Source organism: Toxotes jaculatrix, chromosome 2, assembly GCF_017976425.1.
Source record: "Toxotes jaculatrix isolate fToxJac2 chromosome 2, fToxJac2.pri, whole genome shotgun sequence".
NCBI classification, from domain to species: Eukaryota; Metazoa; Chordata; class Actinopteri; family Toxotidae; genus Toxotes; species Toxotes jaculatrix.
Window position 1 is genome coordinate 6,920,964 of NC_054395.1, and position 13,217 is coordinate 6,934,180.

At 40.0% G+C, this 13,217-nt stretch overlaps 1 protein-coding gene across 1 annotated transcript in view; it reads left to right on the forward strand.

Annotated features, from left to right (window-relative positions):
• LOC121196054 (kelch domain-containing protein 8B-like) overlaps positions 1–13,217 on the forward strand; it is a 114,800-nt gene that overhangs the window by 71,607 nt on the left and 29,976 nt on the right. Inside the window, exon 3 of the mRNA XM_041059829.1 lies at positions 4,224–4,448. Within this exon, the coding sequence (XP_040915763.1) occupies positions 4,224–4,448 (225 nt within the window). The remainder of the gene's footprint in view (positions 1–4,223; positions 4,449–13,217) is intronic.

Here is a 13,217-nt window from a genome sequence, read left to right on the forward strand (position 1 = left end):
CACACACACACACACACACACACACACACACACACAGTACTTCCTTTATTGCACAAGTATCTTACTGCATGCAGAGAATGTGGCATATGCAGTACTGTGCAAAAGTTGAAGCACTTGTGGAAAAATAATGCCATGAATTATCAGTCATTATATATCAATTTCAGTAATCAATTAACTTCATACAAAGTGTATGTAATAAACAGAAACAGAAGTAAAACACCCTTTGTCTTTAAAACAACACCAGTTATATTGGACCCAGTTGCAGGGCTCCTTGCTCTTGTGCCTGAACATAGTTCTTTATGACTCTGGCTGTATATGTTCATGGTACGGCATGAGGGATCTCATCTGCCTCTACTTCTCAGTGTTAAGGACTTTACTAATTATGACCAAATCACAAATCCAGTTGGAGAAATGGTGCCACAAAACTGCAAAGAACCAGCACTGTGCTTCAGTGTGGCCTGTACACACTCATCCTTGCAGCAGCAGTCCAGCCCCTCACAAACAAACTGCCTTCAGTCAGAGCCAGATATTTCACATTTTTTGGCAGCAGGTGCTTTCATTGTAACCCAGTTCCTATTTTTTCAGGTGAGTCACTTAGCTTTGTTTCTCTGGACTGCTGGACTGTAGATGGGTTTACCAGAGTCCCACTGGTTCCTGGCAGTTCTGCACTGATGCTGCTACTGGACATCTTCCAGTTTTCAAGGGTATATGTCAGTTTGATATGTCACTCAGTTTTCTTGGCTGACCACTGAGTGTGTGGTCTTCAACACTGTCTGTTTGTGCTTCTTCAGAAAAGCTTGGAACAGCACACCTGGAAACACCTGTCTGCTGTGAAATGTCAGCCTGTGAGAGACCTTGCTGATGCAGGATGACCACTGTGTATCTTGTTGCTATTCTCATTCTTGCCATGTGTAAGACTTTTTGGTGAATCTGTCAGTTAGCTTGTCCCTCACCCAGTCTTATTACCTCAACACAATATTTTTGTTTCTAATCATGATTTCGGTTCAACCTACGTATTATTTTGTTGATCAGTAGCACCTGTTTGGTGTAATCGTTTCATTTTTGTATCATGCTCTGGGCTATGTGCCTAGACATTCACTGACTTTTTTTTTATATCTGGAAAGTTGTCTGTTAGTTTGTTACTTTCATTAACAGCATTCAGATATCTCAGTGGAATATTTCAAGAACTTTGGCACAGCACTGTACAGTATATTAAAGTAAAACCACCCTTCTGCAGTTACAAGGTCAGATAAAGAATCTAAAGCACCACACAGATGAATGCCCTTCGTCCTGAAATTATTCAACAGTTAACAGCAGCTAAATCAGAAATGGTCATGAGTGTTTAAAACAGTCAGCATCTCCTACCTTCAGCTGCAAGGACAACTTCAGATGCATTCAGAATGGCAGATATATTGATGCAAAAACAAGCATTACAGCTTGTAAGAACACAATCCATCACACAGCATTTTACTGCTTACTTTCTTGAGCATTTTGGAAAGGATCCAAGCAGTGGCTGCTGAGCCGAAGTGGGTCGAGCTCAAGGCAAAAAGAAGTACATGAGAATTCAGCCATCAGCAACAAATGAAATGGAAATTTATACAACTTGTTAAAGTTAACTGCCTGATTCTGTATAGGAGGAGATGGAGAACAGGCACAAAGACCCAGGTATTTTGCTTTCAGAAGCATAAAAATGTGGAAGCTTTGCATTTTTATGCTGCATTTCTAACATGTAATTATGTTTTGCTGTGTTACATTATATCAGATACAACTGAATACAGGACTGAGGGTCTACAGCCACATTAGCAGCTATGTAAGGTTGTATTTAGGAACAGCAGGTTTGAGCAAAATGCTAACGTCAGCATGGCACCAGGCTCACAAAGCTAATGAAAACATGCTGATGTGAAACGGGTGGAATGTTTACAGTGTTCATCGTAGTTTCTTGTTAGCATTTAGAATGCTAAATGTTTGCTAATTAACACTGGACACAAACAGTTATGGCTGATGGGAATGTCATAAGTTATATTGGCATTTATTTAAACCAAAGTAATTTAAAAGTCTTTAGGATTTATCATCTGGGAATCATAAAGGACTATATAAAGTTATGTGCCAATCTGTCAAGTAGATGTTAGATATTTGCCATGATGATTTAAAAGTTTGACCAGGGGATGGCGCTACAGGAAAAGTTGGGATCACAAACGTCCAAAGGATTCATCCTCAGTGAACCATGAATGTACAAAATTTCACGTCAGTCAGTTTAACGTTTGTTCTGATAATTTAGTTTTTCTCTGTCAGTGATATCAATGCTTACATATATGACTTATCAATGCTGAACTGAGTTTTTGTTACTGACTCAATCCAGCCCAGTCCAGCAGAGTGCAGCTCAGACCACGACTAAATTGGTTTGTACAATGTCAGTATCTTATCACGCTGTCAGCAGAGAGCCGAACTCATGATGCAATGTCTGTGCTAGTCTCCATTCCACTAGCTTCTGATTTAGCATTTCTTTCATTGGGCTGAAAAAAATGAATCGATAATGAATGAATAATGAATTACCTCCTGTATTCTGAGACAAATCATCAGTAGAAATTAAAACCTTTGATTTAGAGAAGTTGAACAATTACTTTGTGAGCACTGCTAACTACAGCTCCCATGGAGAAACTACAAGCACAGCAGAGCAGGTACTGTAACGTGGTTTCGTCCATATCCATAAAACTCAACAATGCCTTCTTCTAAATCATATTTTCAGCTTTCTTGTCTCTGCTGTCTAAAAACATCTACAGCATTCAGTCCTTTCTGTCCTGCTGTTATTACACACGTGTCAGACCAAAAACATTTAGCGCATGAATGGCTTGGACTCATGGGAAATTGTGTTCATTAAATGCTCCTAAAACACTAGTATTGAGTAAACAACAATGCTATATCATTTTTCAAAAAACTGCCTTCCTTAGCTAAACATATAAATTGAGCCACATAACATACTGTTGAGAAAAGCCTTTGTTCCATGGTCGTATGTTTAGTTATTAGTATTGTTGAAACAGAACCTGGATGCTCCGGTTTCACTTCTTCCTGGTATATAACCACAGTTTCTTTATTTTATAATAATGGGAAAATCTGTGTCTAGCTGTGGTGTATTGTAGTAAAACTCAAACTGAATATGAATTATCCAGCCTTACAAAAAAAGCACACACAGTACATTCTACTGTAATCAACAGATCTTTTAGCTCAAACCGTCCTCCTTTCTCTCACACCTCTCTGACTCTAATGCTTCCCACTCAGTTCAGCTCTTTGTCTCGCTGTTGCTATCGATCTCCATGCCACCGTGCCCACTCCAGCTGACCCTCTTCCACTTTCTTCTCTCACTCCTCCACATTCTCCTCTCTTCCCCGTATTACTTTTGCACAATTTCTGTGTGTCATTGACTCGTTGTCTTGTATTCTTCCCCTTTTTTGTTTCTGTATTTTGCTCTTGATACCCTCACTCTCCTTTCCTTTCTCCTCCCCCTCTGCCTCAGGTATCCTTCCTCCCCCGTCTTTGTCCTTTTTTTTTTCCATCTTCAGCACCCATCTCACATTGTTCAGCTCTCCCCTCAACCTCTCTTCCCTTTCTCCATCATTCGCAGCCTCACTGCCTGCTGTACCTTCTCTCTGACCACTTTTCCTTGCCCTTGTAGTTGGATTTTACAAGGTTAAGTTATGATTTGTGGAAGTAAACAACTTGCAGGCGTCCAAGGGGAGGCCCCCCACTGCTGTGTTCTGTTTTTAATCCAAAATGAAATGTGGTCCCAGTGCTGGTCTGCATGCCTGTCAGACTTCAATGTAAATGCCAAGGAAAGTTTGTGACAGGACCAGGGGATTAAAAAGCAATGAAAAGAAACAGGAAATGGAAAACAAGGAAAAATGGTGTCAGAAAATGTGTTTCTGCGAGATCTTGGCTTTATTCATCTACATGCTAATATTCCTGGAAATGTATTCCATTTATGAGACTGTGCATGCAGATGGCACATCTTTATATTAATCCAAAAGTTAAATGTCGCTAAAAATCTAGGAGGAAGTAGCTTTAAACATGGCTGCATGTAAGAACTATAGTGATACAGCAGGTTATTACAACATCACATTCCCAGTAGATTTCAGCAGTTACATAACCTAAGTGAATGTATGTAAAGCCAGGACACCATCATAAATGTGTTCTGAGCCTGGATTTGAATGCTCTCCTGCCTCCACCAGGTGGTCGTCAGGGAAAGATGCCGGTGACGGCGCTGGAAGCTTTTGACCTGGAGACGAAGAGCTGGACACGCTACCCCTGCATCCCAAGCAGGAGAGCCTTTTCCTGCTGTGCGGCAAATGAGCGGAGCCTCTTCAGCCTGGGGGGCCTCCAGCAACCGGGGCCGCATAACTTCTACTCCAGACCTCACTTTGTCAGCACCATGGAGGAATATGATCTGGATCAAGGTAAGTGGGGGATCTAACCATTCAATATGTGGTAACATCAGAACTTTTAAGGCACAACTACTGGGAGTTTCCCTGAGGTGGCCTGAGATGGAATGAAAAGTGTAAGGAAAAGGAGTTAAAAGCTATAGAGGTGAAAGCTTTAAAATAACCAGACAGTTCATTTAGTGCTGCAGGTGGCAGAAGCAGTCGCACTGCAGAGGACAGGCAGAGAGGAGGAATGCAGCAGCAGAGTGGATTTAAGACCAGAGCACAGAGTCCAGGGAGAACACAAGTCACGTTTTGCAGCAAAAGAGATAGAGGCAGACGACAACAGTAAAGAGCTCATCTGGGTTTTATTACATAGCAGCACATTACATTAAAACAATTACTTTTTTCAGTGACAAGGGAGTTAAGGGGATTACAATTTGAAAGTCAATAATTGCTTTAGAGTTAACTGTCCCTGTAATGCTTCATTACTTTAACAATTGTCTTGTTTAGTGTTTAAGTGAGACTCTGATGGAGGCTTGATATCAGTTTGGTCTCTCTGTGGTCAGTGGACAGACTGCTACAGGCCCTGTTATAATTATTAATTAACTTTATATAACACACACACAGGGGTTTCTGTTTCATAAGTTCTGCTATAAATTGTTGTAGTAAATTTAAGTGTGTGTTTGTGTGAGTGGCTGGTCTGAGTTTCATAGTACAGTGCTGTTTTTTATTCTGAGTTTTTTTTCTAAGAAAAAAACAACATATTTAAAATGTGTGTGTGTGTGTGTGTGTGTGTGCGTGTGTGCGTGTGTGTGTGTGTGTGTGTGTGTGTGTGTGTGTGTGTGTGTGTGTGTGTGTGTGTGTGTGTGTGTGTGCGTGTGTTTAATAAGGTAACGTGGTTTGATTCATTTGGATACAGGATGAGAGAAGCTGCCTTGTACGCAGCCTAAAATAGCTGTCAGTTTGGTGTCTCACAGTGGATGCAATCCTACCCTGGAGCACTTTGAATGGAGTGAGAACATGATCTGTTCTGTGCTCATAATCCAACCCAAATATAGGAAGATTATGCATTAGCTGAGTCAGATCATATCAAAGCTGATGGTGATGCTGATAGAGAAAGTCTTATTTGCCGCACCACATTTCTGACCAGAGAGAGAAACAAAGAAATTCTCTCACTGGGCTTTTTGCTGACAAGTTATGGCTCACATGAAATGTTGCAGCATAAAACCCTAAATGTAATGTTCAATGTAATGTGGGTGATAACATATTGAGATGATTGAGATGAAGCAAACACCTCAGAGGTTTTAAAAAAAAATCCCTTAAGTGCTGTAAATCTGATGTAAATCTGTGATTTGGATGCAAAATTCATACCTTTTATTTTAAGGCTACCATTTTTTTTTTTTTTTTTTTGTGCTGCACTGTGAAGGATCAGCACCAAACACAGTCTGAATCTCAGAACAGGATGATTTGAACTGTGATAAGATTTCATTAGCCCACATTTTCATTCTGTACTTTTGTGCTAGCATTACAGCATCTGCTCCAAATCCCATTTAAGCTCCATGAAAACAGAACAGTGTGCCTCCCTCATATATTAGGCTGTAATTATGTCTGTTATTAACAAGAACGAGACATCTGATATTCCAGATGTTTTTTTTTTTTTAATCAGCTCAGTTGAATAGTATAATCTTTTGAGACAGATGAAGGATAATCATATCCCTGTCGTTGCTATGGATTTTAAGAAAATTTTAGGCGATTATTATGGTTTAACCTTTATTTAACTGAGATGGGCTGTTGTGCAGAAGGTAAATGAACCCTGAGGCGTCTAGTGTGAACCACTGCTGACACAAAGCGGCAATATCGGCAACCTGGCAACAAACAAAAACCACAGAAAAACATGGAACTACTTAAAACTAATGAGCGTTGTGGGTAATATTTGTTATTGTGCTAAAATTCACCATTCAGTGCACCATATTCCCTTAAAACAGCATTGTACAGTGTGACACAGACTGTGACCAAGATTTTATCAGACTCATATGTAATTGAGATGGGATTATTACTGTTATTATTATATTATATCGGCTGCTAGTAGCAGATTGCACCAGATGATCACCTTCAAACTATAGCCCAGAATCAGTAGAGAGGAGACTGATGTCATCCTGCCCATTGATGGTTACTGGCTGAAGTTGCTGGGCAGACAAGGACTCACAGTAAGACAAGCTCAGGGACGTCTTTACTGACGTCCATGTCACTGAAGTGCCTTTGTCTAGCTTATAATAACTTAACTCACAGGAATTAAGATTTCAATATCTTAATAACAGGATATTAGGTATTAAAGGTGGTCACAGGCTGAGCGTGATATAGTGAGAGCACTGACTCATTGTGGATAACTGGAAAAATCTCTGCAGCAGCAGCTGCAGGTTACTTAGGCATGCTAACACTGTGGGTATGCTGAAGGTATGCTGAAGGTGTTCTCTTGAAATCTGTTAGCTCGTATTCTGCTGCTGTATATAATCTGCAATCCAGCATCAAAGGGCGCACCAGAAACATCCTGGTATCATAATACAATAAGAATTAAACAGAGTGGGCAGGGTGTAATGTTATTCTCATCACAGGCTTTTTACAGTCACTCACACTGGCATTTTAAAGGCTTTTCTGTACAATAAATTTCTTTAATTTTCATCAGCAGAATGAGAAGTTAAGCCTGCTGTGAGTCTGAAGTTGGAGTTTGAAGTTTTGGGAACACAGATTTTAGATTTTATCACAAAAAAATAATAATAATTACTTGCATGAATAACTATTGGTAATATAATTTTAAAGCTGGCCTACACATGTTCTAATGTGTGGGTTCTAAAGTGAAGCATGGATGATGGATGAATGGAAAACTTCGCCGTAAGCAGCCGTCGGTTTTAACATACATGACTGACACATTGTCTATGTGTATTTATCATCTAAAGCAGCTTCAGACACTGAATCTTTTCTGTCCTCCAGAGTTTAAACGATGTTAGATTCAGTAAGACAGTGTCTCAAAATACCCTCCCTGAAAGTTTGATGATTCATAGTCTTATAGATAGATAGATGGCCGTTGCTCAAAGCTCTGTGCAATGAGTCGTGATTTGATTCAGCTTGAGTGGCATTAAAGGGTTGCAGAGAGAAAAGAAAACTGAATTTGGGTTTGAAGAAAAACCATGGGAGCATGGAGAGAAAGCAAACAACTGTGGCCAAGATTTGAACACTAATCAGACAGAAACCGCGACCAGGGTTCAAGGCTTCTTTACCAGGGCTGTAGCTAATGATACGTTTGAGCACTGATTAATTTGTCAACGCTTCTTTTAATTTATTGACCAATTTAACATTTTGGGCTCTACTTTCATGAATCAATAGCCACAGTGTGAAGTGCAGTGAAGCGTGCCAACACTCTTTTTGTAGCACCCAGTGTACCTATTCAGATTCAGATTCAGAGAGAGAGGGAGAAAGAGAGTGTGTGGGGTGTGGGGGGATGTGAAGATACAGGCCGAGAGAATGAGGGGATGGTGTGCTAGGAATGGTGCACCTAAAGGTAAGATCTGAAAGAGTATATTATCATACATTGTAATGGCTGTGTTAGAGGCTGTGACAATCATGGCCAGTCACACTGGCTGCTTTCATCTGCTTTAAACACAGAGCTCTCCCCTTCACAGTTCTGTACGATTCTGTGGTGAGCTTTCCTAAGAGGAAACTTAATTCATCTTAATTCTGTCTTGCTGGCATAATTGGCATAAAACTGGTGTTTCTTCTGTGTGGTCTCTTATAAATAAAAGTGAAAGCAAAACAAACTCAAGACAGTCAAAACATAAATAAGGATTTTGTGTCATTTTAGAGAGCCTCATGTGGCTCAAAATAATCTACCTTATGCAAATGAGGGTGACGTTCTCTCGGAAACTCCACAGTGATTTGCTCATTCTTATGAAGGAAAGGTGATTTAGTGGAGAAGATGAATATTCTAGTTCCTGGGGTCCCTCCTCTTTGCCTCCGAGATGTAGAGAGGACAACGCCCTCCTTTCTGAATTCCACCCATAACAGTGTGTTTGAATCAATCTCTGCGGGAAATCTCAGAATCTGCAGGATGACTTTCTCACCTCTCCGAATAAAAGTGTCAGAATTAACATTAGCGAGACAAGGACCCACACTTCTCAAACCCAGGGAGGCTGATGTTTTGATGATCACGAGCAGAGACTGATGCTTCTTGCAAAAAAATGTTATTTTACTATTGCCAAACTAAGTGATCATTTTTTTATTCAAAGATCAAATTTATTCATCTGTTTGATTCTGACCTGTGTGTAGTATGTGAGTGTAGTAGTCACTACAAAGATTACACATGTAAACACAAACAAAGCACGGCTTGGCACAAGGTCAGATAAATTGTCGGAGATGTTGAAACACGGTTGGATGGTTAATATGTTTGCTAAAGGGCAATCTACTTGCTAGCTTGTGAGAGGCGGAGGAGATATTAGGACATGGTGAGTCACTACAAAACCAAACCAGTGCAGACTGGGAAAGAACTTCAGGGCACCTCGGGAACATGACGCTTCATGTACAGTCTATGTAACAATAGAGCCCTCTGCTCTATAGTCATAGACCTTTTTTTTTTTTTTTTTACAGCAGACATTTTGCCTCAGTAATCCACGCCAGATGATGTTTTCTCTAATTCTAACATCAGGTCAAACACCAAACACCTGTGAAACTAAAGACATGTCAGTTTAGGAAATGGGGAACATTCATAAACATTATTCTTACCAAACATCAGCATGTTCGCATTTTCTCTGTCCACCATGTTAGATTTAGCATTTAGCAATTTGTGTAGCCTCACAGTTTTTTACATGGCTGTAGACCAGGGTTCGGCAACCCGCAGCTCCAGAGCCGCATGTGGCTCTTTCATCCCTCTGCTGTGGCTCCCTGTGACTTTGGAAAATAAATAATGACTATTTAATTTAAATGTATTTTTATTTTGGTTCGTTGGTTTTTTAAATGTAATTCTAAAAATGATGGCGATCTTGTAACATCAAAATAAAACGTTTTTCGTCACAACCGCCGACACACACCCGGCGGCAATATTTATTGAGCTTTTCGACCCCCGGTAGGTAAACGATGGATAAATCCAAGAAAAGTTTGGCAGACCACAGGTTACAGTCCTGATGTGCAGATTTTTATTTCATAAATACGAGGACATTGAGTATTTTATTTGAAACTTAGCATCAACAAAGCGTCTTTTTTCGGAGTTTGAAACGTTTTTGTTACATGCAGAAATAAAATTTCGTGTTCTCTGTATCAGTTCACTGGTTTCATAAATGCAACATGCAGTGTTATCCTCATTTTAGATGTCAAAGGGTTTTGTGGCTCCAGGTGTTTTCTTTTCTATGGGAGGCGGTACAAATGGCTCTTTGAGTATTTAAGGTTGCCGACCCCTGCTGTAGACTCTTAGTCTTGTTACTTTAGAAATAACAAGCTCAAAAAGCTAAATCTTCACTGAGCTCTCATATTTGGGAAAACTTCTACAGAAGAGACTTTTGTAAAGTGTAGAAAAAGTCTTCCATTTTTACACAAATCAATCATAACAAGCATTTGGACATTTAACATTTGGACCCCAGACACTATTGGGAACAGAGCCAACACACACAGTCTCTCTCTCTCTCTCTCTCTCTCTCTCTCTCTCTCTCTCTCTCTCTCTCTCTCTCTCTCTCTCTCTCTCTCTCTCTCACACACACACACACACACGCACAGCAGAAAGTACCCAATGACTGTGAGACTGTGGTGTGTCCTCCAGCTATGGTGCAGCCAGGTGAAGGAGGATAATTAGATATTCTACAAATGAACTCTGGATGATTTAGTTGCTCATTGTTGGACAAATTAATTAAACCATGAAAATATATTATTAGGTGGCTACATAGTGCATGTATCCAGTGTGTGTGTTTGTGTGTGTGTGTGTGTGTGTGTGTGTGTGTGTGAGTGACTAAGCAAATGCCCACTTAGTCGTAGTTGGTGGAAAAAGGACAAATATACTCAAAATACTCAATAACAGGAGGTATTTCACTTTGTGCAGATGTGAGGATTATGTGGTTGCTCACTCCTGAAAAGATCCCCCGTGTGAGTCTACAGCACTGAGTGTGGCTTATGTGTAAAAATCAAGCCGATCTAACCTCCATCCATCCATATTAACTATGCATCCTTTCACACCTCTCTGTGTCTGTCAGCTTGTGATATGATATTTGATTTATCCCTTTGCTTTTGTGAATCGTCTCCGTCAGGTTTAATGTGTTGGCTTTGAAGGATAATGGCCTTTTTCTCAACCATCAGGCCTCATTCTCACCTCGCCTTTGAGGGGGAGCCCAGATTTGAAAGCTGTCAAAATGAATACAGCATGGACTGTGTATGATTTTAGGTGTGAACGCAGCATTGTTGCACTGTATCTGTAATAATAATGGTAGTAATCGTATTAATCATTATCATCATCATTTGTATAGCACCTTAATAACACAAGTTTAAAAAAACAAAAAAGATTCATGTGGTTACAGAAAAGAAAACACAAAATTACATCAAATGGTTAATTTGCTAATCATGGTGAAAACAGTGAATGTAGAAATGTTAAACAAAAGCCTGCGTTACAAACCAGTTGCATGGAGTCTGAAAGACATGGGCATTTGCAAGGTAGGGAGAGTCTAAGGAAAAGATGCTGCTGGTTGCATCATGGGAAATGTAGGATAGTGAGTACTAAAAGTCAGGAATCTCAGCCTCTGCTGCATTGATTTGTGATGTTTCATCTTTTAGTTTCTCACTTTCCCCAAACTCAAATCTGCACTCAAAACTGATTTTCTGCAGCTTGGGAGCAGTACTTTTTTTTTTTTAACACAACATTAATATATAATCATAATCTAAGCCCAATATTTACTCTCCTTTTAGCTCTGTTTTGTGATTCACTAACTCCAGAGAATAAGATGTGGCTCTTTAGCTGCTCCATGTCAGCACCTGAATAATGTGGTTGGAACATGTCTCATTATTATATCACTAAAATATAGATAGGGGCAGGGCTGTGAAATTTTGTAGATGTTTTTTTTCACAAGATAAAAAGCTGAAACACCACCTTTACTGATACGGGTCTTGTAAACCTCTGTGTCTTCATGTTACAGCTTTAGTTTACATGAAGATGTCCTCTAGATAAAGTTTGACACTGAATATTTTCTTGAAACCCATTCAACATATAGTATGTATTAATGTAGGGGTTTCACATGGAGCATGTAGGAGTGTTGATATTTCATATATATGTGCATGAAGCGCAAAGCTAGACTTGAGTCACGTATGCTTTCATTTCATTTCACGTGTGGATTCCAGTGTGTTTGTCTGATCTTATTCTGAATATTTGTTGTTGTTTGGGATTTAAAGTTTATTTCTGTCACTCCCTCTTTCATTTCTTGTTTACAGCCATGTTGTGGGGGTGTAAACGGGGGCTTGACGGCAGCACCGTGACTGACGCGCAGAGATTATGTGTAGATCACGGGAGACAAGCGAGCGTACCATGGAGCTAGCCATCAAAGCAACAACAATAACAACAGCATATTCATATGCAGTATCCTCTTGAGGCTTTTCACTCACTACTCATCACCCCTCCCCCATGAGGCCCCTGGAGAAACAGAGTGCAGATAGAACAAGAGAATAGAAACGAGGGTTGAAAAAAGACAGAGACCCTGCAAGTAGATTAAACATCTTACAGTTTTGATTACAGTTTGATTTAGTGGTTCAGTGGAATGTTTGGTGAAGTTTATCCAGAGGACGATCGTCCATGTGAGTGTGAAACAGAGCTGCTGTGGGATTATGCTGTCTAATAGATGTTATAACCCTCTGGACCTTTTCTAATACAGAGCAGGTTCATTACCTGTTCATTTTTGTACAGTCTCGGAAACGTTTTTATCACGGTGATTTGCATTTAAATGTTCCCCACATTAGCATTCAGGGGTGGTGAAAAGCAGAGCGGGACGCAGGGTTAATGGATGTTCTGCTGTTCACCGTGAGTCACCGCTGTGTGGAAGATACACTATCTTCTGCTAAAAGAAGCCAAAAGAGCTGCGGCACCCAGGGCAGATCGTTCTCATACGCGTGAAAATGAAGCAGTAACACAAATGCCTTTTAGGTGAATGCAGCCTCATTTTGGGTCAACACACCTGTAAATATCATAACTGTATTAGAGTTACTAGATAAAGCTCAATAATAAGAGACAGGCCAAGGTGCATTGACTTACTCTGGCATATAAACAGCTCACTCTAAATAGTCATGGTTTTCAACATCTCTTTCTTTGAATTGCTCAGCATTATGGGTATAGTTTGACGCCATCAAAGCGTGACAACAGTTTTTACTATTCCCAAGACTGCTGGTATCATCAGGTGTGTGTGTGTGTGTGTGTGTGTGTGGTTGTTCTTTGTTTATGATTGTAACAAAGGGCTTTGTTACCAGTGATAAGAGATGTATCATAGTGCAACTGAGCCTGGTCTCATTGTTTTAGATATTCAGTGAAAAGTAATTAAAATGTGTATTATCCAGACATGTTTACATGCAGGGTTTTTTTTAAAAATATCTGCTTACCAACAAACACAGAACAGACAGATGAACTGGACTGAAAACACACAGTGATGCTTTTGGCATAAAGCTATAAAGGCCTCTTCACACCATAAAGTGGTACATCAATGTTTATTGAGGTGTCTCTGTTAAAGAGACTGTGCTAAAAACCTAGTGCTGCAAAGTGACAGCTTGCAGGGCTGTTTTTTTGTTGGTGCAGCG